The 27,977-nt window shown below is 46.8% G+C and overlaps 1 protein-coding gene across 4 annotated transcripts; it reads right to left on the reverse strand.

Moving 5' to 3' along the window:
* Positions 1-269: 269 nt before the first annotated feature.
* On the reverse strand, positions 270-27,977 carry Ttf1 (transcription termination factor 1). 4 transcript variants are annotated; one of them, XM_087899798.1, is made up of 12 exons: positions 27,896-27,977; positions 21,652-23,490; positions 20,104-20,330; positions 17,788-17,973; positions 16,405-16,483; positions 14,049-14,179; positions 12,872-13,106; positions 8,580-8,669; positions 7,510-7,575; positions 4,696-4,781; positions 3,600-3,777; positions 270-1,622 (listed from the first exon to the last, which is right to left on the reverse strand). In XM_087899798.1, exons 2-12 carry the CDS (start codon positions 23,487-23,489, stop codon positions 1,604-1,606), a joined length of 3,135 nt encoding a protein of 1,044 aa, XP_087755924.1. In that variant the 5' UTR covers position 23,490; positions 27,896-27,977; the 3' UTR covers positions 270-1,603. The 4 variants fall into 4 exon arrangements, 3 of the variants coding, with proteins under 3 accessions (XP_087755924.1, XP_087755923.1, XP_087755925.1); XM_087899797.1 differs by lacking the exon at positions 27,896-27,977 and adding an exon at positions 26,520-27,617; XM_087899799.1 differs by lacking the exons at positions 270-1,622; positions 4,696-4,781; positions 27,896-27,977 and adding an exon at positions 26,520-27,620 and having other exon boundaries at positions 3,635-3,777.

The raw sequence follows: 27,977 nt of genomic DNA on the forward strand, positions 1-27,977 counted from the left end.
TGGAGCTGTAGAAGTGAGGCCATCCTGTGTGCACAAAAAGGCTCCAGAAAAAAAGCTAGAAAGCCAGGCCAGAAGCCCAGCCTGGGTACGGGGGAGCAGGGCTAACCTTCATGCAAAATACTGTAGAGCACAGGTGGGAGCTGTGGTCCGGGGCCGAGTCCCACAGCTAGTTTTGGGAGCTCCGAGGCCTTCAGAGTGCTCTAAGGTGCTGGGCTTTATACTGTGAACTGTGCAATGTGCTGCTGTCTTCATGTTATTCTACATACAACTGTATAAACAACCAATTTTATTTTTAAGTTTTACAAAATTGAGAAAATATATATATTCCTTTGAAATATTTCACAAAAATATACTTTCATGTCAATCAAATCTATTGTTATCACTTTAATTTACCATATAATATTCCATTCTAAACCCATACCATGACTTAACATACTTCTTATTAAAGAATATTTAATATTTTTCTTTTTTCTCTATTACAAACATAGCATTGGTCTATACATTAATACTATTATTTCTGTAGGAATAAGTTAGTCCTGTCAGCACTGAGACTAGAATGTCTGAGGGACAGAGAAGGCTATGTAAGAAGCATGTACTAAGACATTTACTCAATGTTTGTTCGAGACAGGGTCTTCTGTAGCCCAGGCTGGCCTAGAACCTCTTTGGCAAGGAACGCCTTGACCTCCCAATTCTCCTGCCCCCACCTGAGACGCATACGCACCAGACGGCTCGACGTTATTTGCATGTCTATGCAGAGTGCTTGGGTACAGTGACAAGCCCAAGTCCCCATTAGTGTGCTCCTTCCCCTGTGGCTGCTCTAGCCCACCTTCTAATGGTGCCACAAAAATGACATCTGAGAGCTCTAGGGGGACAGGAGTGCGGAGGGGCACCAATGGGAACAGAGCATACGGTACAATTTGCCACACTTTCCTTTCTCTGTGCTCCCCAGCACAGATGGGATACAAGTCTGAACACTTGGTGTCCCAGACTCCCTTGCAGCAGATTTCTGCTAAGATCACACATTGACACATGTCTCTAAAGAGGCATGTGCTGATGGAGAGATACAGGCCAGCAGCAGTGGACAGCCTGGGGTATGGAGGCAGCTGGTTGGAACATGGGAAAACTGGGGTGTCTGCAGGACTACACAGCTTCTCTGCAGTGCTGCTGCTCTCTGGGCAATGCACTTCTCCTGTTGGCTCCAGCATCCCATTGAACAATCTATGTGTGTGTATGCTTGAGACAAGGTCTCATTATGTAGCCCAGGCTGGCCTCAATCTTGTGACCCCCCCCCCCCTTGCCTGTGCAGTGTGATCTCATAGAACACCTTTTGTTACCTAAACCCCTGTAGAAAGTTCTCTCTCTGGAACACCCATGGTGGTTTCGCTTTCCTGACTGATAGAGGAGCCTCCTTTCACCCTGTACTGAGACTCCAGTGGGAGCTGTGCATCAGCTGGACAAACTCTTCCAAGACTAACAGCTGAGCTTCCACAAGGAACGCAAGCGTGCCAGCAGCTATGGTCACCAGCAGTCCACCCAGAAGAGGAGATGCACAGGAAGAGGTCCAAGGGAACCGAGACCAGCCTGAGGAAGAGGAGGGCCACAGTCACTGCACACCAGGGGCACTGGAAAAGAGCAGAGTGTCACCCGTCAGGAAAGGGCAGCTTTCTCATCCTTCTGTGCATACTATTCTCTCCAACTACTGCAGGGCCAGGGTTGCTTTGGTTCAATGGGACCAGCGGTGTAACCGTGTCAATGTAATGGTTCAGAGGTATTCAATCAGCTCACGCTTCTCACAGTCACACATGAAGGGGTCCCCGCAGGTGCCACACAGGGAAGTGAAACCTCGTGCAGACTGACTTCATCAACCTGGATCAGACTTTCGGGAGTCTAAAGCCAGGTGGTTTATCATCAGTATACTTAAAACACAGTACAGTTGGGAAAAGGTTTCCAGGCATCAGTCAGTCCAATCAGTCCAATTCCAGGTGAACATGCGACTACAAAGAGATTCTTTTACATAGTATGTGTGACCATAAGGGTGGGCTCTATAGCTAAAAGACCTAGAATCAAGTGTGTCTCTGACAAATATACAGGTCACCAGGACATACAGTACATGTGACATCTCCCCTAAGGATGGGTAAGGGTCTAGGGAGGGAAAAGTCTGGGATAATCACCCTGGGGAATTAGGGTGAGGCCTACACCTATAGCAAAAGATGGGCGAAGTCTGTTTCCACAGATAGTAAAAAGCTCACCAGGTCGTTAATAGAATCCACTCTTGGTTTTCCGGATGGGATGTGGGTATCTGATTTTATCTCCTCCATGGAGAAGACATCCCTGCGTGATTAATATTCCTGGTTCTCTTGGTGCTTGTCTGTGAGTACAGGACCTCTGTGCACCCAATACACACAGACTTTAAGGTGAATACTAATACTTTTAAAGATATGCAGGTGTGCATGGGTGCTGGGTGCACACACATGTATGTGTATGTGGAGGGTAGAGGCAGTCTCTGGTGTTCCTCAGGAGCTGTGCTGTCCACCTCATTTCTTCAGGTATGCTCTTTTACTGGGCCCTGTGACTTGCTGATTAGACTAAACTGGCCAGCTAGCCCTCAAGATCCTCCTGTTCCTACAGCCCAAGTGTAGGTGACTAGCACATGCCACCATGCCTGATTCAACTTTTCAACCTGAGAGCTGGGGATCCAACACAGGATCTCATACTTGTGAACTTTTGAGTAAGCACTCCATTGGCTAAGTCTTCTCCTCAGTGATTTTTTTTTAACAATTTATTTATTTTTTTTTAATGTACATTGGTCTTTTGCTTGTGTGCATGTCCGTGTAAGGGTGCTGGATCCCGTGGAACAGGAGGTACAGACAGCTGTGAGCTGCCATGTGGGTGTTGGGAATAGAACACTGGCCCTCTAGAAGAGCAGCCAGTGCTCTCCAGCCCCTCCCCGATGTGTTTTAATGCTCATCCGTCCGTCACAAGGTTTTAATGTTCACCCATTCATCATACCATTTCCCATGCCCCCCAGACAGGGTTTCTCTGGGTAGCCCTAGCTGTCCTGGAACTCACTCTGCAGGCCAGGTTTGCCTCAAACTCAGAGATCCATCTGTCTCTGCCTCCTAACTGTTGGGATTAATGGTACGCACATGCCACTATGCCCAAGTCATACCATTTTTAACAGACAAGATCTTCTTGCCTGGTCAGATCTGGGAACTCTCTCCCCCATCCCCAAGGCTTACATATTAAAGGCAAGGTTCCTAGGGCAGTGTCAATGGTAGACAGTGTTTCCTCCTGGGAGTTCTTTATGACATCGGGTTGAGCCTTGAAAGGGATTGTGGGATTCCCTTTGTTCTCTTTTGCTTCCTGGCTATGAGGTAATTGACTTTACTCTCACATGTTTTAGCCACACTGCATTGCCGTCACAGGCCCAGGGTAACAGCATCAACAGGGCATGGACTGGAACCTCTAAAGAGAAAGCCAAAGTGAACGCTTCTCTTTCTGAGGCAAGCAACTCAGGTGCTCAGCTACAGCAAAGAGCTGGCCGGCACACGGGCACACACATAACCAGACTAAAAGACCAGGGCAAGAGTTGCACTTACCTGGGCTCCTCTGAGCCCTCCCCGTCGCTGTCATCATCGCAATAGAAGATGTCTTTGAACAGGAAGTCTTGTTTGGGAGCTGAGGGCGTCTGGATCTGGCTACTGTTTTTCTCCTTCTTCTTTTCTAACTTTTCCTTCAGCAAAGGCAGACTGGTCTCATATAAGTAGTCAATGATCTCTGCAGAAAAGGTCATTTTGGAATTATTTGTACAAGTCTCTAGTTAAGGTCAAAGGACACAGGACCTTAACAATGCCCTGCACTCATTACCACATGTAAGATCCACCTTAACTGGGGCACACAGTCTCTTAGGCAATCTCTGAGAAAATCCTATGAGGCAGGCATTATTCTATCTTATTTTTCTGTTTGGCACAGGGCACTCTCTCTAGTGTATGTATACAGGTGCACAAGTCTCTGAGTAAATGTGTATAGATATACACATAAGTGCACATATGTGGACGTCAGAGGTCGATGTGAAGAGCTTCCTCGATTGCTTTCCACCTCATGTCTTGAGGCAGGCTCTCAGTGAACTTGGAGCTCTGTAATTTTATAGGTTTGGCTAGAGTGGCTGGCCAAGGAGCTCTGGGGATCTTCTTGCCTCTGTGTCTCCAGAACTGGGATTACAGGGGTGTACTGCCCAGCTTCCCATGTGCTTGCTGGCAACCATAATCCAGGTGCAAATGGCTGCATAGTCAGTGCTCACTGAGACAACGCCTACTCCCTCTAACCCATCTTTCCAATCAGGAACCGAGACCTGATGGCCTTAAGAAAGCTGCTGCAGGGCTTTAGAACACCCTTCAGGACAGCGGCCCTGCCCTGTGGCTTCAGGCACAGCACTGTTAGGAGGTAGCAGAGCAGAGCAAACTGCCCTCCATCTTATCAGAGCTCCTGGACTCAGCCCGAAGTCAAGGGGAGAAGCTCAGGAACCTACCCTACTTTTTTTTGAGACAGGGTTCCACGTAGACTAGTAACCCTGCTGTGCAGCAGAGGCTGGCCTCTGCCTCACAGACACTCCCCTGCCTCTGCTTTCCTACTGCTGGGATCACCACACCCGGACAACACAATATTCTTAACTAGACAAGGACTTGTAATACTGACCTGGAAAAGTCTTTTTCTGCCAAAAAGGAACACAGGCAGCTTTCAGCTTATAAAATTTTGCCTGAACAAAAGGTGGAGGGACATCCCTTTAGAAAGGAAAGGTAGGGGAAAAAAGTCAATGAAAATGTCATCAGTTCTTTCTGTGATAGGGTTTCATGTACCCCACACAGGCCTGGAACACACGGTATAAGGGCGACTCCCAATCCTCCTGCCTTCACCCTGAGTGCTGGTGTTATAGGTGTGCATCACACCTGAGTTGATGTGGTGCTGGGGACAGCCCACTGCTCTGTCGTCCACATGTGAGGCAGCACTAGCCCAGCTGGGCTGCACCCTCAGCTCCTCTCCTATCAGTGGGCACACTACCACTGGATTATTCTGCGTATAACTAGCCCCAAGCACATTAAGAGTTGATTCTATAGAATGTACTTCTAGAAACAGAATTACTGATTTTTAAATGGAATTACTTAAATGCTGAAGGATACCAGGCCACAAACCAGATATAATTTACTAAAAAAAAGGGCAATAATCAGGAGGTGGACAAAGAAGTTTAATGAGGCTGGCCAGATATGGCCCATTTCTGAAGATGGCGGTGAGTGTATAGAGCTCCATTTGTTCTTTTATCTGTCTAAACTTCTGACAAAAGGTTAAAAACTACTAGGCATTGTTGCTAAAGCAGTGCTTAGGAAAAAGAGTTTATTAGAAAAGAATTCTCGAGAAGCTGAAAAACAAACTCAGAGAGCAATGGAAGAACAGCAGAGAAGGAGTGGAAGGAGGAGGGTCATCAAGGTCAAGGCCAGCCTGAGTTAAGTGGTGAGACACAGAGAGAGAGAGGAGGTAGAGAGAGGGGAGGATGGGTGGATGGTGAGGAGGGGAAGGAAGGACAATCGTAAAAGAACTGGCACAGTTAAAACTGTGCAGTCCTTGGTGACCCTTCAGGTGGAGAAAGAAAACACACAACCAGTATGAGCTCTAATAGTGAACATGATCCAGGTCCTGCAGGCCTCTTGCACAAATGCTCTGGGAAGAGACCCAGATGCGGACTTCCTGCCCAGATGCGGCAGTCCACTGGGACTGCCCAGTGGGCAGGGGACTACTCACTGCTTCTTTTCATGCATCCCTTACTCTGGACAAAGCTATCTGTTCTCTATTAAAAAATAAAACAACATCAAACTGTACTGGCTAGCTTTATGTAAGCTTGATATGAGCCTGAAACATTTTGAGAGAGACAACCTCAACTGAGAAATGTCTCCACCAGACTGGTCTTTGGGCAAACTTCTGAAGCATTTTCTTGAATATGGGAGAACCTTGCCCACTATGGTGGCGCCACTCTGGGCTGATGGTTCTGGGTAAGAAAGCCATGGAAAGCAATCAGTGTTTCTGGACTCTGCATCACTTCCTGCCCCCAGGTTCCTGTCCTGAATCCTGCTCTGACTCCTCTCAGTGGCTGCAAGTGAGAACTACCAGGGAAGGTAAAAACTTGACACCCGGGTAACACCATTCTAACAGCAGCTGGATGTGGCACCGCTAGCCCTAAAAAGCTCTCCAGTTCTTGGCGGGGAAGGCGGGAAGATGTGAGTTTGAGGCCAATCTAGCTACACAGCAAGATCCTGCCACAGGACACAGCAAAAGCAAAGCAAAGTGAAGCACAGGGCCAGAGATGATCCAGTGTGAGCAGGTGCTGGAGGGTGAAGTCAGGTGTCTTCCTCTACCACTGCCCACCTTATCTGCTGAGACTCAGCTCAGGGGATCCACCCTCCCAGCACTGGGGTTACAGATGCCAACACCATGTCCAGCTTTAGTATGTGGACTCAGATCCTTGTGCCCCAGTGGCAAGTGCTTTATAGACTGAGCTATTGTTCCACCCACCTCTCTGCACTCACACACAATTCCACACACAGCATGAATTTTTGGCCTGCAAAAATGTGATAGGCAGTCATATACTGAAGTCGTCTCTTGGTGCTGGCCTCAGTGCCTGACAATCTGAGTCTGGTCTCCACAACCACGTGGTGAAAGGACAGAACTGAGTCTCATGGGTCTTCTGATCACTATATGTGCACTGTAACACATGCACACTCATACATATGCAGACACGTACACTCATACATGTGCACACACACTCATACACGTGCATATTCACACATATACATACACAATAAAAAAGTTATTTTAGCCGGGCATGGTGGCTCATGCTTTTAATCCCAGCACTCAAGAAGCAGAGGCAGGAGGATCTCTGTGAGTTCAAGCACAGCCTGGTCTACAGAGTGAATTCCAGAACAGCCAGAGCTGTAACACAGAGAAATCAAAAAATCAAAAACAAAAAACAAAACAAAACAAAACAAAAAAAAAAATTATTTTTAAAACGTTCTGGTGTGGGAGAATTGTCTGTATTCTGTCAATCACGTTTTAAATAAACACTGATTGACCGGGCAGGAAGCATAGGCGGGTCAACCAGACAGGAAGTAGAGGCGGGACAATGAGAACAGGAGAATTCTAGAAAGGAGGAAGCCCATTCCTCCTATTCCAGCCCAGACCACCGAAGAATCAGGATGTGAGCTGCCCCCCCCGCTAAGAAAGGTACCGAGCCATGTGGCTAACATAGGTAAGAACAATGGGTTAATATAAGCTACAAGAGCTAATAAGTAGCCTGAGCTAATGGGCAAATCAGTTTTCTAACTTATGGAGCTCTCTGTGTGATTTTCTTTGGGGCTTGCCGGCTGTGGGGAACTGGGCAGGACATAAACCCCAACAAGCAGGCCCCTTCATGTTACAACGTTCTACAACTGAATAAGCTTAATGTTCAGTAAATGGTCTTACCCTATGGCACTAGCAAGATCTTCCCAATCTATTTCATTAGCATCATTCACATTTAGTTCATATAACCTGTAAGAAAGAATAAAAACTTCAAGTCAAATCCACCTCCCCAGACTCACAGACTACCAAGAACTGAAAGGCCAAGGGCTTCCATCTTATTCTAGTCCCCCCAAGTACACTGTCTAGCCTAGTCTGAGGTTAGTCCAAGGTCGGAGAACAAGCTCTGGAAATGAGCTGAGAAGCATTTCCCCATTCCACACAGCCTCTCAGGAACAGTACCCTGTACTCCAATCCACTGCTCAAGACACCGTTAGCACCGTATGCATACCACTCATGCAGTCACTCTCCGCACCACAGGCTGGGCAGCACCAGCCCCATTCTGCAGACAAGTACATGGAGCTTAGGGACTCGGCCACCAACTCAATTTGTCATGACTACCAAGCAGTGAGACCCTGAACCCCAGTCCTGTCTGACCTGAGATGTCTTCTCAGATCGGCTAACCTGTCTCTCATGTAGAATGAAGGGTGGGGCACAGCAACCCAGGGTAGCACAGGAAGCATGGCAGAGTGATGGGACTAAGAAGCTGGACAGAATGGCCACAACCACGGGCCTCTGCTGTTCTTGCTGACACTCCAACATAAGCCTGTCCTGCCAGACTCACAGGTGTCAGAGATGCTCATGCCTCCACTTTCCTTGGGGCTACTGTGGTAAGGACTCTGCATAGAAAGGGAACTCAGGACAAAACCGAGCAACAGCGTCACTGCGGCGTAGCAGGGCTAACTTTGCCATCACCAATTCCTAATGAACAGGAATAGCACACCCATAGGGACAGCTCTGCAGACTGAACTAACGACTTTAACTGAGTACACAGTATGGCCACCATGCATTGTCTCCAAGAACACTAGGAAACAGGTAACTTCTCTTCATCAGCCCCATTCAGAACTGGTCAGAACAGAGATTCAGAAAGGCAGGCCACACACCAGCTGTGACATATGTGGAAGGTGGGTCTAAGCAACAGCATCCTAGCTCTGGATTAACAGTGGTTTACACAGCACCCAAACCTATTTCAGTACCTTTCAATAAGGGTGATTTTGGCCTGCAGAGCATTGATCCCACGATACACGAACCCACCTTGGGTCATCCTTTTGGTGAGAATCTCTGTCCTGTTAAAAAAAAAAAAAGAAATGTAGCATACTTTTAGTTTAAAAAGCACAAATTTCCTTTATTTTTAGTGTAGAGTAAAAAGTCTTGTGCACTGGAGAAGCCAGGAGAGTTAAACACACAGCTCGCCCCTCAGTGGAATGAGGTGCGTGGCTGCTCTTCCTGGAATGCCATTTTACAACCTAGGGATTCTCTGCTGTCTGAAGAGACAGGCTCTGCCTGTATCTCCCAGAATTTTTTTTACTCATCCAAGCAAGACCTTTCCCCCAAATCACTCTTATGAGCGATGTCACCTGTGCTTTACAGCAGCCTAAGTGACTAAGTGACTTCTGTGTTATCTTAGGGCCAGGCCAATCTGGACACCCACAGACACTATGTTTATCTGAGTCAAGCAGCCTCAACCCTAAATCTTGGGCACTTTCTCTGAGTTAACAGTTACCATTCTTGTGAAAGAAACCAGATGTACTCTGTAAGGAATCTCAATGTAAACATGTCTCAAATTGTTGTGCACTTGGAACTGAGTTAATTGTTATCTGAATACCTTTTTCCAAAAATTGTGCTGTGGTCAAATATGGCTCAAGTAAAATGATCTGGGCCAGACAGACTCTTGAAGTCCTGGGCCAGTGCCAGTTACAATAAAATCGGACTGAGTCGAGTTTTGTTCTTGTCTCTCTGTGGGTCATTTCTTCCCTGCCTGCTGTACAGCCTGCAGGGAGTCAGCACATCTTCTGCATACGAACTGCTCGCACTCGATGGGCAGGAGTAAATAAACAGACAGAACAGTCATGACTGTTTAATGGGGCTAATGGGGAGGAGAGGTCTAGCTTGTGGTATGAAATCTGGGTAAGGAAATGTTTTTTCAAATTGATAAATGACAATTTTTGGTTTTACACATAAAGGCTGATGAAAAACCATCACTAGTTCTATAAAAGTGGACACTTCCATTGAGACACACAGCATACTTATGAGTATTATTTTCTCAATGCAGCAGCATGCTGGCTTCAATGCAGCACAATGGAGTCCACGTGAAGTCTAAGTTCCACCCAGCAGAGCTGGACTACAAGCTCTCATCACCTTCATGGTTTCTCTTCAGTTCCTTTGCCGATTCACTGGCTGTACTTTATGATATCATATTAGTGGAAATAAGACTTTTTAGACCCAATTAATCATGGATTAATCAGAACATTCCAAACTGTTTTCGCAGCAGGGGACTGAGAAGACGGCATCTGTGCTGTAGAGAGCACACTGTAAACAGACAGGGCTGTGGGGCTGTGGGCTTGGTGTGGGTGGACTATGTCTGTTAGTAACAGAGCCAACATTACCCCTCGACTGTTATTCTTTCCGTAGAGTAGATGACTCTCTTCATAAAGACTCAAGCCTATAATTTGGAACCTTTAAGCTGTATCCATCAGGTGGCAGGTAATCCAGGACCCGAGTATGGCTTGATTAACGGCAAAGGGGTCTGATTTCTTTGCTTTAGGAAATTTTGAGTACACGGAGGCGAGAGGTTAACACCGGCTGTGTCCTCTATTGCTTTTCACCTACTTGTTTGACACAGGGTTGCTACTGAACCTGGAACTCAATGACCAGAGCAAAGGCCACCAATGAGCTCCAGGGATGTCTGTCTCTCCAGCCTCATCCCACCCCTGTGCTGGGGTTATAGACACCTGATTTTACATGGGTGCTGGAGACCTGAGCTCAGGTTCTAATGCTTACCCACTGGGCCATCTCATTTCCTCAGTCCCATAAAGTAATAAATCTATTTACAGGTGCTGAGGTATTTTATATATATTTGTTTTGTTTGAGATAGGGTTTCTTTATGTAACCCTGGTTGTCTGTCCTGGACAGACACTCTGTAGACAAGGCTAGCCTCAAAATCACAGAGATCCACTTGCATCTACCTCCAGAAAGCTGGGATTAAAGGCTTGAGTCACCACCACTCAGCTGCAAATGATCTTTGGGGTTGTTTATAAATAGGAGGCTATAGGGGTTGGAGAGATGGCTCAGTGGATAAGAGCACTGGCTGCTCTTCCAGAGGACCTGGGTTTAATTCCCAGCAAACACATGGTGGCTCACAACTCACCCTAACTTTAGTTTTAGGATATCTAACACCTTCTTCTGACCTCAGAGGGTACCAAGTATGCATGTGGTACACAGACACATATGCAGGCAAAACAACCAAACATATAAAATATGTATAAATATACAAAGAAATAACGAACAGGTGGCTTTCTTGTTCCTATCACTAGCCTCTGAACAGCCAGTGTCAAACTTAGAACTGATGTGCTGACTCCTGGTGCCTGCAGCTAGTGGCTGGAGAAAGGGGCTGACTGTGCACCAAGGAGAGCACCAGCAGTTAGGGTACAAACAGGATTGCTCACAAAGGGCACAATCCACCACAATCACTTCTTTCGTGTACAAGCTTTCCCTCACTTCTTTTTCTTCTGGTTTTTGAAACAGTGTCTTGCTCTATAGCCCAGGTTGGCTTTGAACTTTTAAACCTCCTTCCTTTAGACTCCGGAATGCTGGGATGACAGGCTTGTATTGCCATGCATAACACAGACATAGCTAATCTACACTGTTCTTCCCAACCACTAGCTGTAGATTAAACACACTGCTTGATTTCATTTCAAGTTACGACCTGCCCAGGGGTTGAGGGTCCTATTTCTCTGTTCACATTAAACACACCTTGCACATCTTCTGTTGGCTCAGAAGCAGCACAGCCCTCAGTCCTTCCCCCTTCCAGCACTGAAACATCACCCTCCAGCCGAGGCTCAGAAACTACTCTCCTGTTGCACCCTAAAATTGAAGAGTAGAAACGGTCCCACTTCCTCTACACACTCCCAACATTATCTGTTCTTTTGGGGTTTCTTTCCCTGAGCACTGATATTTGTTAAATTCAGACTAGGCTGGGAACTTAGCTCAATGGTGGAGTGATTACATAGCAAGCATTTGGTCCTGGGTCTGAATCCCAAAACAAAACCAAAGCAAAGTACCCAAATATCCCAAACAGAGCTGAAAGGTGTTAAAAGGGCAGTATAATTCAGGAGGCAACTCCCCCCCCCCAAGACAGGTTTCTCTGTAGCTTTGGATCCTGTTTTGGAACTAGTTCTTTTTTTTATTTTTTAACAAAATGTTTATTTATTTATTTATTTGTGACAGTGTTCGACCTCCATGTATTCCTGTAGGCCAAAAGAGGGCACCAGCTCTCATTACAGATGGTTGTGAGCCACCATGTGGTTGCTGGGAATTGAGCTCAGGACCTTTGAAGAGCAGGCAGTGCTCTTAACTGCTGAGCCATCTCTCCAGCCCTGGAACTAGTTCTTATAGTCCAGGCTGCCCTTGAACTCACAGAGATCCGCCTGCTTCTGCCTCCAGAGTGCTGGGATAAAAGGCGCATGAGCCACCACAGCCCAGCATAGAAGTCTGCTTTTAATGTAAAGTACTCCTCTGGATTTTACTCATTTGGAAGGCGAGGGTCACCAAATGCCTTGGACATAGTGGAGGTTCAGTCCATAAGGAATCCCTGCTGCAGTGAGGATGTAGCTAGACATGCAGGCTCGACCCTCCAGAGTTCGGGAAAGTGAGAGGACATGCAGCCGGAAGGAAACAGTCTATGGTAGTCAGGAACGAAATCAGAGCATGACTATGATGAAGGCACTGCAGAGCAGCCCCCAGCAGCCACTGACCTAACCTCAAACCAAGCAAGGCCAAGCAACTCTGCCACTAGGCTCTGATCTCCCTGGACACGCATTTCTATCAATTGCTTCAGTGTTGCAGACATGTAACTTCTGGGGTTATTCAGCATAACATGGGGGTATAAAGAGTACTTCCTTAAAGTTGTTTTAATTAAAAAAAAAATTGTTCTTCCTGCCTTACTAAAGACATGAAAGATAGTCAAGAGTTACATCCATCTCACTCTACTTCTCAGGCTAGCCCCAAATGTGAGATCCTTCTGCCTCAGCTTCCTGGATTCACAGATACTAAGTCTGTCTTTAAGTTCTGTATGAGGAAGAAATAAACCCCTGCACAGAAGCCGCTCCCCACGTGCACACTGTCAGCCAAGGTTAGGTACTGACTGAAGCAGGGGCAGCAGGGGCTGCGGCATTCTCGACACTGTGTTGTGCACAGCTATACACAGGCTCACCCAGGCCAGACAAACAAGAGAAACCATCACAGCAGGCACAGGAAGTCTTACACTTACCACTTACTTTTGCACTGCATCCAGTTTCTGGTCTCCACTCTGGCTTCCACTTCCACCCATGAAATGCCCTTGTACAGTTTTTCCCGGACAATGGACAGGCGACCGTCAGGGTCTTCCTGGAGTCTAGAATCCAGTTCTCTTAACTCCTGGGGAGACATTTTCCTTAGGATCACATCCTCCACAGCCTTGATTAGTCTCTGGGTTTCGGTCTTACTCCAAGCACCGTGGTTTATATCTGTAGGCATAAAAGAATGACCTTGTAGTTGTTTATCTATTTGCTTTCTAAGCACATTTTAAAGGAGATGATGCCAGGTGATGGTGGTGCACACCTTTAATCCCAGCACTCAGGAAAGAGAAGCAGGTGGATCTCTGAGTTTGAGGCCAGTCTGGCCTACAGAGTGAGTTCTAGGACAGCTAGAGCTATTACAGAGACAAACCTGTCTCAAAAAACCACATACACACACACACACACACACACACACACACACACACACACGCCACTAAATAAATAAAAAAGAATAGGAGAAGATAAATCAGGCCCTTTCCAGAAAACAGTAGGCAACAGCTCAATCAAACCAACCTAAAATAATTGACAATAGTTATTCTTGTTTTTTGGTTTTTGAGACAGGGTCTCTCCATGTAGCCCTGGCTGTCCTCAACCCACTATGTGGACCAGACTGGTCTCAAACTCAAAGATCAGCCTGCCTCTGTCTCTTGAGTACTGGGATTAAAGTGGTGCACAACTCTGCCTAGTTTAAGTCTAACTAGGGGCAAAGAGACTGCACACAGCCCTGGCTGTCCTCAAATCATTATGTGGACCAGACTAGCCTCAAACTCAAAGATCAGCTTGCCTTTGTCTCTCGAGTACTGGGATTAAAGTGGTGCACCACTCTGCCTAGTTTAAGTCTAACTATGGGGCAAAGGGACTGCACACCTCCCTTTCTGAGGCTCCCTCCTGGCCAGCTTCTGGAGGACCAGCATAAGAAAAAGGATTCATGCTACAAGATATGGAACTGAGGCATGGTCAGTAGGCTCAGTAAATAAAGCTAGTTTCACTGACAGCACACAAAGAAGCCAAATGAAGTAACAGAGAGAGCAGGTACTAAGAGGAGCTCACAGAGACCTCTGCACACTGGCTCAGTCACTGGCTTATTTCACAGTGAGACAGGATACTTACGACCACCAATCTGAGAGTACTTCAGGGCAACAGAGAGGCTGCTTCGAGCTACCATTGCCCCGATCTTTTTCCAGTCGTTTCCATGGAGGGAATGGTATGCCTTTAGCTTCTTAGTATCTTCTTCATTGTACCTGAGAGAAGGAAAATGGATGTTTAAGGAAGTCCAAGACTAGAAAGGGTACCTCATGGCACTACTTTGAGAAAGCAGAAGGCAGCACTGACAGGAAGCCATGTCCCTCTTACCAATGGCTGGAGCCCCTCACTGCCTGTCTCAGCATTTCAGTGGTGGTCATGCCCTCAGTCACAGCTGGCCAGAGCCAGAGGCCAGAGCAAACCATCTGAGCCTGTTCTTACCCCACAGGCTCTGTGCTGGCTTGGACATGGCTCTCTCCACCCTCCGGATGGCCATCTGCATGGTACTCTGCAAGGAGCACTGCACTGCTCTAGGCTTGCCTTTGGCATCTATGGATCCCTGGATCACACTGCTTCCTCTAGACCAGTGCTGACTGCTATCAACAAAGCCTCATGTAAGCCACTCGGCCATGCTTCACGCCCCCATAAGGAGGACTTCACTTCACTTAGTATTAGCAAGATTACCATGAGAAGAAGCTTCCTCTGATCTAGGCACGTGACTCCGATTGAGCCGTCTCCGGCAAGCACAACACTTCTAAACCCACTCTCACCATATACAGCAGTAAGGGCTAACTCCATGTGGTTGGTAGTCATGCAGGGGTTGGCACAGCTGGGAGGCGAGGTCCACGAGGGGACCTTGTCAGATTGTTCTCTCTGGGCTTAACATAAATATATGTATGCCTGCATTAATTCTATTAAATATCTAAGTAGTACATTATAAATTTTATAAATTTTAAGATTAAACACCATAAACTTAAGCCAAGATATAGCAATTTCCATAACCTTAGATTCTAAATCTTTTTTTGTTTGTTTTGTTTTTCTGAGAGAGAGTTTCTCTGTATAACCAGCCTGGTTGTCCAGGAACTCCCATTGTAGACCAGGCTGATCTCAAACTCATAGAGATCCACTTGCCTCTGCCTCCAGAGTGCTGGGATTAAAAGCGTGTGCCACCATGCCTGGCAGATTTCTAAATCTTAACCCAGGGTGGGGGTGGGTTATGTCAATACCATGGCCAGAGAAAGGTCTGGAAGACAGTGACAACCTCTGACATAGAACTTCTCTAGCATAATAGTGTTCCAATGTCTGCAGAAAATGCACTCACAAACAGGGACTATAGAAAACACTCTATAAAACTTTATAAACATTCTATAGACACATTCCTCTTCACTATTAAGAATTGTGGGAGGTGGCTGGACAGATGGCTCAGTGGTAAAAGGATAGGCTCACAACCAAAAGGACAAGAACCGTGGGTAAAAGCTGGACAGGTGGCTCAGTGGTTAAGAGCACTTACTACTCTTTTGTTGTAGCCCTGGCTATCCTGGCTCTTGCTATGTAGACTAGGATGGCCTCGAACTCAGAGATCCTCCTGTTCCTGACTTTGCTTTCCAAGTGTTGGGATTAAAAACGTGCAGCATCACACCTGGCTACACTTCCTGCTCTTTGCAGAGATCCCAGCACACACATGGTGGCTCACACCAGTCTGAAACACCAGCTCTTGGCGGTCTGACACCTCCTCTGACATCTGCAGGCTCCTGCATGTGTGTGGTGTACACATACATACAAAATACATTTTTTTAGATTAAAAAAATTGTTGGTGAGAGAATAAGGATACAGTGGGCAATGGGAGTGGGAGGGGGGGTAACAGGGCTGAGTCAGTAGGTATGGTGAATGAAGGCCTCAGTTCAGACTCCTCACTCCAAAAACCCCAACTGATGTGTCATAGCAGAGGGGAATTCTACCGTGAGAGAAGCTCCAGCCCTGGCGAAGACTGTGCAACAGAGAGCAGAGCAATCAGGAGCCACAGTGAGAGCAGGGATGTCCAGTGCTGCAGTCCAGGAACACAGAGTATGGAAGATTCCTGATGGCTTATTAAGGAAGTAGGAATGGAAATGATTTGTTTTCTTTTTTTATTTCTTTCTTTTTTTGTTTTGTTTTTTTTTTTTTTGAGATAGGGTTTCTCTGTGGAACAGTCCTGGCTGCCCTGAAACTCTCTCTGTAAACCAGACTGGCCTCAAACTCACAGAGATCTGCCTGCCTCTGCCTCTCAAGTGCTAGGATTAAAGGTATGCACCACCACCATCCGGTGGAAATGAACCTTAAAGGCATATACCTAACCAATACCCAGCTAAATTTCAATGCAGAGATCTTTGTGATCTCCACTTCTCTCCATGGCTGTGGATACTTTGTTACTTGACATCAGGACAAAGTGGTGGGACTCTCTTACCTGCCTTTGTAATTATTCACATCAAAGATCTTCTTTGCACGATAGTACACAAGCTTCCAGGGCCGCGCAATGCCTTTCCCTACAGACAGTCAGGAGACAGAGTCAGAGAGGCAGCAGGTGGCCAATGTGAGGCATGGTCACAGACGCCAGAGTAACCCAGTAGAGCCTTCTGTAACAGATTAACTCATGTGCAGCAGTGTGCAGAGGCTGGCCCTTCACACGCCTGCACTGTTAGAGCAGATGAATGGACAGTCAACACTGCCTTGAGCGTGGTGCACACTGGGTTCGAGGACCCACCCACTCAAGACCTTCACTGGACTGCCATTTCAGCAAGACTGTAGGGGAGCACAGGAGAGGAACAGGCCTCTCCCCAGCAAAGCCTTCCCCATTTCCCATTCTCCAGGGGCCACCATCCCACTTCCCTGTGCAGTCCAGAAAACACCTGTGGAATTACCATCTTTACACTCAAAAATGATTCTTTCATGAACGACCTGATGCCACTTATGCATCTTTTTTTCTTTATTTTTTGCTGGGGGCTGAAGAGATGGCTCAGTGGTTAAGAGCACTGCCTGCTTTTCCAGAGGTCCTGAGTTCAATTCCCAGCGGCCACATGGTGGCTCACAACCATCTGTAATGAGATCTGGCGCCCTCTTCTGGAGTGCGGGCATGCAGGGAGGCAGAATGTTGTATACATAATATATAAATCTTTAAAAAAAAAAAGTATTTTTTGCTGGACATGGTAGTGCACGCCTTTGATCCCAGCACTTAGGAGGCACAGGCAGGTGGAACTCTGAGTTCAAGGCCAGCCTGGTCTACAGAGTGGAGTTCCAGGGCAGCCAGGGCTATACAGAGAAACCCTTTCTTGAAAAGAAGAAAAAAAAACATATATTTTAAATTAAAACAAGTATTTTAAATTAATGCGTTGAAAATTGCATACAATGTATTTTGATCATATTCACCCCAACTCCTTCTCCTAAGTCCTCCAAGATCTGCCTCCTCTTCTCTACCCTCCCCAACTTTGTGTCTTCTTCGTTTTTAACAACCCTGTGTCCAATCTGTGCCGTCCATAAACTTCTGGGGCCGTTCTCAGAGGGCTCACTGACCTAACTTTCTCAGCAGTACCCACCAGCAGGGGTCCAGCTCAAAGTGCTGCTCTTAGAAGACCATGGTGCATGGAAGGAATGATAAATAGGACAGGAAACTAAAGTCATAATTACTGCCAAGTAGACAAAGATAGAATATCATTTTACTTTTCCACAAAATCCACAGGCGCACTACTCTTGAGATACGAACCCATGGGATTCAGAGTAAGTATTCCTCAGCACAGGGGGCTGAGGGAGGTGTAGGAAGGCTGAGGGCGCTTGAGTCCATTTCTCCACTTACCAATGTGCAGCCTGAATGCATGCTTTCGTTTTAAATTGGTGATCAGAGACTTCTCCTCTGGATATCTGTCTGTGTACAGTAGCTTGTCTGCACTCTCAATTCCAGTCAGGGACAGGAATTCTTGCACGTTTTTCTCTATTTGTTGATTTTCTTTAGCAGAAAATTTGCCAAATCTAATAGCAACACCTAGTGTTGAGGGGGGGAAGAGAGAACGTATGTATTGTCAATAATGAATAAAAGCAAACTTACCACACTCATTTCTTTCCTGTGGTTTGGCATGTGCAGCTGTTGATCCTCAAATCCATCTTTTTTTTTTTTTTTTTTTTTTAGTGATAGGCTCTCCTGTTGATCAAGTAGGCCAGGCTGGCCGACCAGCAAGCCCCAAAGACTTTTCTGTCTCTGCCTCTCCTGTGTTAGGGTTACAATCACACGCCACCATGGTCAGCTCTTCTACATGGATTCTGGGAAATGAACTCAGGTCCTCATGTTTGTGCAACAAGCACTTTATTGACCAAGCAACTCCTGAGGCCAAAAGGAAACCTACCAAACTCAGAATACCAGGTCCAGCAGGACCAGCCTGCCAGGAGCAGCCCACTGGGATCTTTGGCACTGAGTGGCTCCCCATCCTCAATTCTAGTCTAAGCTATAGCTCCTCTCCCCAGGTCTTCTCAGACATCCTCTTCCACAGTGACTTACTTGTTTCCTCAATCTCTTTAAAATAGTTACTTTAAAAGCAACAGACGTTGATAAAAAATCCAGACAATATTGAAAAAGAATCTAAAAGAAGCCTTCCCCCACCCTATGTCACTGAACTCCCTGAAAGTGGTGTTCACAGGGGCTAACAAAAGCCTTCTGAACAAACACAAGCTTTTTCTATGTGCAAACCAGGGTCAGGATTGACAAAACATAATACAGTTCACAGAGAACTCCTGATCCTTGTTCAATCATTAAGGATCAATTGTGTGACTAGTGCATTGTTCTTTCTTTTTGCAGAGCTGAAGAATCAAACAGTTTACTTGTCTGGCTTTAGATGTTATTTGTGACAGGGTCTCATGTAGCTTAGTCAAGCCTCAAACTCCCTAGGTAGCTAGGAATGAGCTTGAACTTCTGATTCTCCTGCCTTCACCTCCTGAGAGTTGGGATTACAGACAAGCACCAGCATACTCAATTTATGTGGGTGCTGGGAATCAAACCTAGTGCTGGGTGCATGTTTGGCAAACACTCTACCAACTGAGCCATAACTTCAGCCCTGGTTTTCAGTTTATTATACATCCATACATTCATGCAACAAAATTAAATAAATAACTCAGTAATTTAGATGTGGAGCCAGGCATGGTGATTCACACCTGATAAATCTAGCACTTGGGAAGCTGAGGCAGGAGGTTTGAGAGTTTGAGCTCAGCCTGCTTTACCTATTCAACACAGAATACAGCAAAGGGGGTTGCTGTGGGATAACCCCTCTGCAGGCTGTGATTATGTTTTATTACCACTGGCTAATAAAGAAGCTGATTTGGCCAATAGCCAGGCAGAATAGAGCCAGGTGGGAAATCCAAGCAGAGATAAGGGAGAAGGGTAGATTCAGGGAGATACCAGCATCTGCCCAAGGAGCAAGATGCCAGAGCACCACTGGTAAGCCATGGGCCGCGTGGCAATATACAGATTAATAGAAAAGGGTTAATTTAAATGTAAGAGCTAGCTAGTAATAAGCCTTCCAGTGATTATTTTAAGAATGGCTGCAGGACCAGGGAGGGCAATAAAGCCTCCGTTTACAGGGGGTCAGAAGACACTGCTCTTTAAACTGTGTCCACATGAGGTTCTTGGGGAGTGTATGTGCTTAACCTGTTTGCTTCAACTCTCTTCAACCTCCTTGGATCCCAAAGTCAGAAGCCCCGGACTCAATGTATAGTGCATACTTGTGTAAAAGAGTCCTTATGCCATGTATGATCATGTATGATAAATACATACAATGAAGAAACATTCTAAAAGGTGACTTTAACATTCCTCAGTAAGGAACTGTTTAGTAACTAATGCTCAATTGTGGCACATAATCTCAGCTCTACAGCCCCCAGCTCCCAACCAAGATAGGGTTTCTCTGTGTAACAGCCCTGGCTGTCCTGGAACTCACTCTGTAGAGTAGGCTGATCTTAAACTCACAGAGATCCGCCTGCCTCTACCTCCAAGTGCTAGAATTAAAGATGTGTGCCACTACCATCCAGCAGCTTCTTAGATCTTTTTAAAGGATGCTTCCTCTGGGCCCATCAATCCAAGTCACTCACAAAAGCAGTTGTTGCCCGCTCTGGATGTTAGAAAGTTTACCTTGTGCCTTAAATTCCTTGAATCGCCCCAGGTCATCCCGATACATGCGTCTGATTGTGGTGGCTGCCCTTTCCTGTATGTCAGGAATGAACTCTTGGAGCTGCTTCACTGCAGCGCCCAAATCCACATCCGATTCGTCAGAGTCTCTCCCATCTTCAGAAACATATCTTTTTGCGGAATTGCTGACTGATTCCAAATTGCTTTCTTCTTCAGGGGTGGATTCTAACCTAAGGGGGAGATCGGGTAACCAACCAACAGTCATCTCTTCAGCTAACACTTTTCCGGCTCTTCCTGAACGGCTCTCAGTCGAGGAGTAGTGAAGTTGGACTGCACTGTGGAGCCATTCAGTCCCTAACTGCCAAACGCTATGCGGCCTGATGACATTAGATGGGTACATGTGGGCAGAAATGTACATGCTACTTCTCACCCGTGGTTTTAGCTAGTAAAGCCCTCTTTTATCTCTACTGAGAATCAGATACTTCTCCCAGCCCTTCCAATGAGTTAAGTTAGAGAATACAGTGGCTCCTAGCTGCTTAACGCAGTGTTCAGGGTTTACCCAGCTGTGGCTGGCTGTTCCTGTGGCATAGGCTAGAGGCCTCATTTCTTCCTTAGGCTTTTTTTTTTGTTTTTTTGTTTTTTTTGGTTATTTGAGACAGGGTTTCTCTGTAGCTTTGGAGCCTGTCCTGGAACCAGCTCTTGTAGACCAGGCTGGCCTTGAACTCACAGAGATCCACCTGCCTCTGCCTCCTCTGGGATTAAAGGCATGCGCCACGAACCACCTGGTTCTTCCTCAGGTTTTTATGTATCCAGCCCAAATGCTTTCGCCTGTTGTCAGAACTGTCTGCTCTTAGTATGTTCAGGCATCAGTGAGTCTGTCGGACTAAAAACTAAACCATCTTGTCCACCTGTTAGCAAGTTAGTGATTTTCATATGGCCTGTGGCTCAAGGAAAGCTAGCATATTCCTGCCTCATAACCAATGTTCTGACAATGTCCCCAGTAGACAATACAAGGACAATGTGAATGATCCACACCTGTTATCACTGCTATCCCATGTGGCATTTAACAGCACTCCATTTAACACTCATGTGAAACTATTCTACGTCAGACTCTATTTTCCCTAATGCTGAAACAAACACAAAAACTTACAGAGTGAAAGTGAGAAGATCTGTCCCAACCTAGGATCTAAGAGTGGGAAAGCCTCCCTCCATCAGCTCATTAAACAGTATACTCGCATAGCATCAGATAAGTAACGCTACCTTCATTCCTTGCGAGATTTCCAATTTGGCTGCTTTGCACAATCCTCAGTATAATATATATAACCCTTACAACCATACACACCCCCAGACAAGCTACATGGCTGGGAAGTCTTAAAATGACTCAATCTTATAGCAGTAGGTAAAAGACAGCTCTGTGAAAATCTAATTTAACTACCTTCTTTTACACATGAAGAGATTCAGCTCTCTGCTGAGATGGCTCAATTATATGTGCACACTATGATTTCTGTCATTTCCTAGGCTCACAGAAGACACGCCCCATTCCCAGCTTACCCCTGCATCTCTTCTGCATGCTTCTCGCTGGAACAAGCCTGGGTTTCTGCCTCCCTTGGTCTGTGGTCCACATCCTCTTCACTCAAAGCATTGCCGCCGCCATCCAGTGAATCCACGAGAGCATTCTCAACATTGTTGTCAAGCAGTGAGACATTGTCACTAGAGGTGGCAATAGGAACAGATGCACACTTCCTTTTCTTAGACTTTTTCCTGATACTGTGGGATCCTTTGATCCTCTCACCTCCTTCTCCAGTCCCAACCTCTCTTCCAGGGTGTGTGCTACCAACACTCTCAGGCACGACCCCCAATTCCTGGTTCGTGAACACTTTTTTCTTAGATTTCTTTTTACAAGACACTGCTAGTTCTGTGTTTTTGCCTTCCAGATCCACAGAAGACATGGATTCTGAGTGGGGCAAGATGATGTTCTCATGCTGGCTTTCCTGTACAGCATCCCAGGATGCAACTTTCTTCGGATGCTTTTGATTCTTTTTGTTCCTAACATCAGTGTGCGGCTCTTGACAGTCATGTTTGTGGGACTCGGCAACAGACAGCTCCTCTGCTTTGTCCACTTCTGCTGACTTTTGTCCCTTGCTCACATCTACATAAACAATATCCACATCTTTTCTAGAACTCTCCAGCAGGTTCTCTATGTTTTCTTTATTTACAAGGATGATCCCTGTTTCCACATCCACCTCCCAAACACTACTTCTCTTTTTTTTATGGGTAGAAATAGTCTTTTTGGCTTTATGGAAGGTTTCTGAATTTTTCAGAAGGGAAGAAGTAAGTTGTTGGAACTCCCTCCCCTTCTTCCTCTTGGCTATGTGAGGACGCTCACTCTCCAGGCTCTCAGGGGCTGGTGTCTGGGACTCCCTCCTTCTTTTCCTCTTGGCTATGTGAGGACGCTCACTCTCCAAGCCCTCAGGGGCTGGTGTGTGGGACTTCTTCCTCTTCCCTGGCTTGGACACCCGAGGATGCTCACTCTCCAGGCTCTCAGGGGCTGGTGTCTGGGACTTCTTCCTCTTCCCCGGCTTGGACACCTGAGGATGCTCACTTTCTAAGCTCTCAGGGGCTGGAGTCTGGGACTCCTTCTTCCTCTTCCCCGGCTTGGACACCTGAGGATGCTCACTTTCTAAGCTCTCAGGGGCTGGAGTCTGGGACTCCTTCTTCCTCTTCCCCGGCTTGGACACCCGAGGATGTTCACTCTCTAAGCTTTCAGGGGCTGGTGTCTGGGACTCCTTCCTTTTCCCCAGCTTGGATACCTGAGGATGTTCACTCTCCAAGCTCTCAGGAGCTGGAGCCTGGGACTCCTTTCTCCTCTTCCCCGGCTTGGACACCCGAGGATGTTCAGTCTCCAAGCTCTCAGGGGCTGGAGTCTGGGACTCCTTTCTCCTCCTCCCCGGCTTGGACACCCGAGGATGCTCACTCTCCAAGCTCTCAGGGGCTGGAGTCTGGGACTCCTTCCTTTTCCCCAGCTTGGGTACCCGAGGATGCTCACTTTCCAAGCTCTCAGGGACTGAAGTCTGGGACTCCTTCCTTTTCCCCAGCTTGGACACCCAAGGATGCTCACTCTGTAGGCTCTCAGGGGTTGGTGTCTGGGACTCCTTCTTCCTCTTCTTCCCTGGCTTGGACACCGGAGGATGCTCACTCTCCAGAGTCTCAGGGGCTGGTGTCCGGGACTCCTTCTTCCTCTTCTTCCCTGGCTTGGACACCAGAGGACGCTCACTCTCCAGGGTCTCAGGGGTTCTTATCTGGGGTCTTTCCTCAGACACAGAAGACCGTTTTTTTTTCTTGTAAAAAACTGCAGTGTGGATTTTAAATCTGCTTGAGTCTTCTTCCATTCTATTAGGAAAACATGACAATGGTTTATTTTGGCCTTTTAAACATAAGTCTGGGGGCAGGAGTGACAGCACAGTCAAATGAAACTGTATGACAAATGACAAGTCTACAGTCATGGGTATAAATTTTGTATTATTCAAAATATGGGAAGCTCACTGTGATCCACATTGCCTGGCCCCACTGCCTTTACGATACATTTACTCTCTCTCTCTCTCACACACACACACCTCCCAATTCACAGGAAATAACACTGTCCTACACATTCTGGACCACATGCTACTCAGACTCATCTTCTGTGATATGTACTTGCTGCGGTTCTCCCAACATGCCTAAGTCCTTCCCTGCCTCTCACTGGGATCTCTGCTGCCTCCCACTCTCCTGGCTGCTGTTGCTGCTCCCTTGCCTGCCTGTGAACTTGGCTAGAAGACTGATTTGCTTTACTCTGAGACAAAGTCTTGCTATGTTGCCCAGGTTGGCCCCCAACACTTGCTGCCACATTTCAGTCTCTTCAGTCCTAGGACTACAGGCATCACTGTAACACCAGCTGGAAGCTGACTTCTTTAAGAGATCCTCCTCTTACATCAAGTTGGTTCTGACCAGGAAGCCTCCTCTCTACTGCCTAGCTCTCATAGTACCAGAGATATTATGTGGTTGCTGGGTGGAAAATCATCTCAACCTTACCCACTGGGAGCCCTGTGCCTACAATGGCAATAGCAAGTTGAGCCTATGGGTGCAACAGTGGCATGCATGTTTTAGGGTAGCAAATTGCTTTCTAAGTGCTTTTAAGGCCTGATCCAACATGTGGGGTACTGCAAATCTGTCAAGAAGTCCATGGTTAGTTAGAGAACTCACAGGTCCCAGGGTGAATCTATTTTTTTTTTCTTTCAGCTTTTCTGTGTAGCCCTGGCTATCCTGGAACTCAAAGAGATCCGCCTGCTTCTACCTCCTTAGTACTGGAATTAAAGGTGTGCACTACCACTGCCTGGCATCGGATCTATCACTATTATTCTGCTAAATAGACATAGCATCAAACTACCTCTACCTTTGTCCCTCTCTACCTATAGATTAATGCATCTCTCAGACCTCATCAGAGAGGTGGTTTCTTTTTTTTCTGGTGCTGTGGACAGCAGTTAATGCAGACACTCACAACTGGTCAAAGTACAGAGAATACAGCCAGGTAGTTGTGGTGCACACCTTTGATGCCAGCACTCGGGAGGCAGTGACAGGTGGATCTAGGTCAGGACAGCCTAGTCTACAGAGTAAGTTTCAGGTCATTCAGAGCTACACAGAGAAACCCTGTCTCTGAGCTGGAGAGATGGCTCAGTGGTTAAGAGCACTGAGTTCAATTCCCAGCAACCACATGGTGGCTCACAACCACCTATAATGAGACCTGGTGCCCACTTTTGGCCTACAGGCAGTATACTGTTTTTTGTTTTTGTTTTTGTTTTTTTTTAAAGAAACCCTGTCTCAAAAAACAAAACAAAGCAACCAACAGAAAGTACAGAGTAATGAGTAATGAGACACCTGCGTGCCTTGCTCGCCCTCCAAGACTTAGGAACCAGATCCTGAGAGCCTAGACTGGGAGAACTGGAGCAGAGCAGCGTCTTCCAGATGGGACAGAACCTCTGGCATTTGTAACTCATAATTCATAGCAGCTGTGTGTAGTTGCCTACACACGATCAAACCAGGCAACATTCAAATGCTGAGGGGGAGGGGCTAGTGAGCTCACTCTCCTGAGGTGACACAGATTTCTGGGGAAGGGAGAGGCAGTTTTCTCTTAGGGTGTGTGGTCCCTAGTACTGATATGGCTCCAGAGGATGGCCCTACACCCAGAGTATAAGGCAGCCATAAACTTGACTGGATGGGTTATTTTTAAAAAGAAAACAAAGAGTACTTGAAATGGGGGAGGGGGCAAAAAGTGGGTAAGGAGTAATTATGATCAAACTGAATTTCTTAAAGAATTACAAAATTCTCAAAGAAGTATTATATTTAAGGCCAGGAGGCGGTAGTACACACTTAATCCCAGCACTCAGGAGACAGCAGCAGGTGGATTTCTGTGAGTTCAAGGTCAGCCTGGTTTATAGTGTAAGGATAGTCAGGGCCACACAGAAAAACCTGGCCTTGAAAACAAAACAAACAAGCAAAGCTGTGCAGTGGTGGCGCACGCCTTTAATCCCAGCACTTGGGAAGTGGAGGCAGGCAGATCTCTGTGAGTTCAAGGTCAGCCTGGTCTACAAGAGCTAGTTCTAGGAAAGCTAGGGCTGTTACACTGAGAAACCCTATCTCGAAGCAAAAATAAAATAAAATAAAATAAAAACATAAAAATAAAAAAGAAGAGCACTGGCTTCTCTTCTAGAGGATCCAGGTTCAATTCCCAGCACCCACATGACAGTTCACAAGTGTCTTTAACTCCAGTTCCAGGGGAGGATCTGACACCCTTATCAATGCACATAAAATAAAGTTAAAATAAATTTTAAAAAAAGCAAAAAAAATTACATGCAAACATATTCTTCGCCTTCTGAATTGCTTCTGGGTTCAAATATTTAGAATTTATCTTTGATGACTAGCTTACTCGATCTATTTTGAGACAGGGTCTCTCTCCATGGCCTTGACTGTCCTGAACTCACTCTGTAACCCAGGTACTATGTGCTCTTATTTCTTCCCATTGTCTTCACTCTGACCTGTAGCTTGATTTTATTAGCAGACTCTGGATTTCTCTCTCCATAAAGGGTGTGTCACCCCCACCCCCTATTCCAAAGACAGTGTTTCTCTGTGTAGCCCTGGCTGTCCTGGAACTCCGTTCTGTTCTGTAGACCAAGTTGCCCTTGAACTCACAGAGACCGAGACCCTCTTTCCTCTGCCTCCCAAGTGCTGGGATTAAAGGCGTGTGCCTCCACTGCTGGCTGGCCACAACAGGGGTTTTAACCAACCTGGATGCTAGGCACACATTCATCCTGGGTAGTAAATGGCAGTTGTAAGGACCGGCCGGGTTTTGGAGGGAAAGGGCCATGAAAGAACAGTTGAAATCTCACCTGCAAGGCAGGTCCTTCAGGTCCATGTGGGCGTGAGAACTGTTTAGACCTTCCTCCCCATGTCACTCACTGGGTGTGTGTGTATGGGGGGGAATGCCACCTAGAGATGCAGAGTACCCTTTCAAGGTCTCGCTGACACAAAGTAGGAACGCACAAATGCTACCAAGGGTCTAGCAGACAGGCTTACAGAATTACTGTAGCCTCAGCATGTTGCGTATTGTCAAGTTCTGCACAGTAATTTTTATTTTTTGGCATGTGTTAATGCCTCCTCTTTGACTGCCCTAGTGCTACTTGAGATGGAGGAAACAGGCTATGTTCTAATCACAGGCCGCCAGTCTGCAGCTGGGACTTGACCACTATCCAGAATCAATTCCAGATCTAGGCTGTACCCTATGATAGCGACCAGCCACATGAGCATCTGCAATGGGGTAGGGCCAAACTGTAAAACTGAAAGAGATGTGGTAAGCAAACACTAATCACTGAGCAACATCGCCTGTGCTCCCTTGGTTCCTACCCTGTCAGGAGTCATCTTTAGCAGCCAGTTTCCCTATTTCACTTCACATCCATTTTGTTACAGCACGTTTAGTTACTGTTTGTTTGGTTTTTGCGACTGTAGAGCTCTTTCTTGGCCCCAGATAAATTTCTGCCATGGGCTGAGGCCCCTCCAATAACAATTACTGCCACCCTTCTTGAACTTTGCTTTTTAGAGAGAGAGGAGAGATTATATTTTGTGTGTATGAGTGTCTGCTGGGTGCTCGTGGGAACAAGGGGATGGGGTGTAGCGCCCACAACCCATGGTGGAGGGAAAGAGTTGACTAAATGAAAAACACACATATGATGTGTGTAAAAAGCACATGCGGCAGGCGGATGCCTGAAGGCAGAGCCAACTGTTGTAGGCCGAGTAAGTGGTCTTGGGAACTGGCTATGACCCACGATGTAGATCTTAATGCTCGGCGACCGGCCTCAGTGTGCAGGCCATTTTATCAAGGTGCCTTCACTGACTCCTAGCCGGGTGCCACATTCCCTAGCGCACATAGACTTCCCCAACGGTCGGGCACCTTCCCGAGGCGTACTGTCCACAGCCGAGACGTGCTCCGTCTCATCTAACCAGCAGAAATGGACCTACTTCCACTTCCGGCCCTACACGCCCTACCCTCACCACCCGTGGACTGAGACTGACCCTGCTCTGGCCCGGGGCGGCGAACCGAGGAACAGACTGGAAAGATACCGCAGGCCGCGGCCTGGGTCTCGGGGCATCCCCCGGAGGCGAGGACCGGGCAGATCGGCCTCCGGCCGCCGACTCGCACAAGACTAGCGCCGCCACCCGCCACACTCGCGAACCAGAAGCTCTAACAACGAAAGGTTGTCCAACCTACCCCGTGATACTGTAGCCCCTCGTCTTCCAACCCGGAAGTATTGTGGAGACGGAAGTACTGTACTGACTTCCGGCCCGCTCCG

This window comes from Myodes glareolus, chromosome 21, assembly GCF_982192425.1.
Source record: "Myodes glareolus chromosome 21, mMyoGla1.1, whole genome shotgun sequence".
Taxonomy (NCBI): domain Eukaryota; kingdom Metazoa; phylum Chordata; class Mammalia; order Rodentia; family Cricetidae; genus Myodes; species Myodes glareolus.

Bases quoted from the DNA above. Each gene is read 5' to 3' on its own strand.
- Ttf1 (XM_087899797.1), bottom strand. From the start codon at position 26,545: ATGGACCTGAAGGACCTGCCTTGCAG. The intron at 16,484-17,787 runs GTAAGTGGAGAA...GACTGTCTGTAG, and splicing joins TGCATTCAGGCTGCACATTG to GGAAAGGCATTGCGCGGCCC. The intron at 7,576-8,579 runs GTACTGAAATAG...TCTTTCTTACAG, and splicing joins AAAATCACCCTTATTGAAAG to GTTATATGAACTAAATGTGA.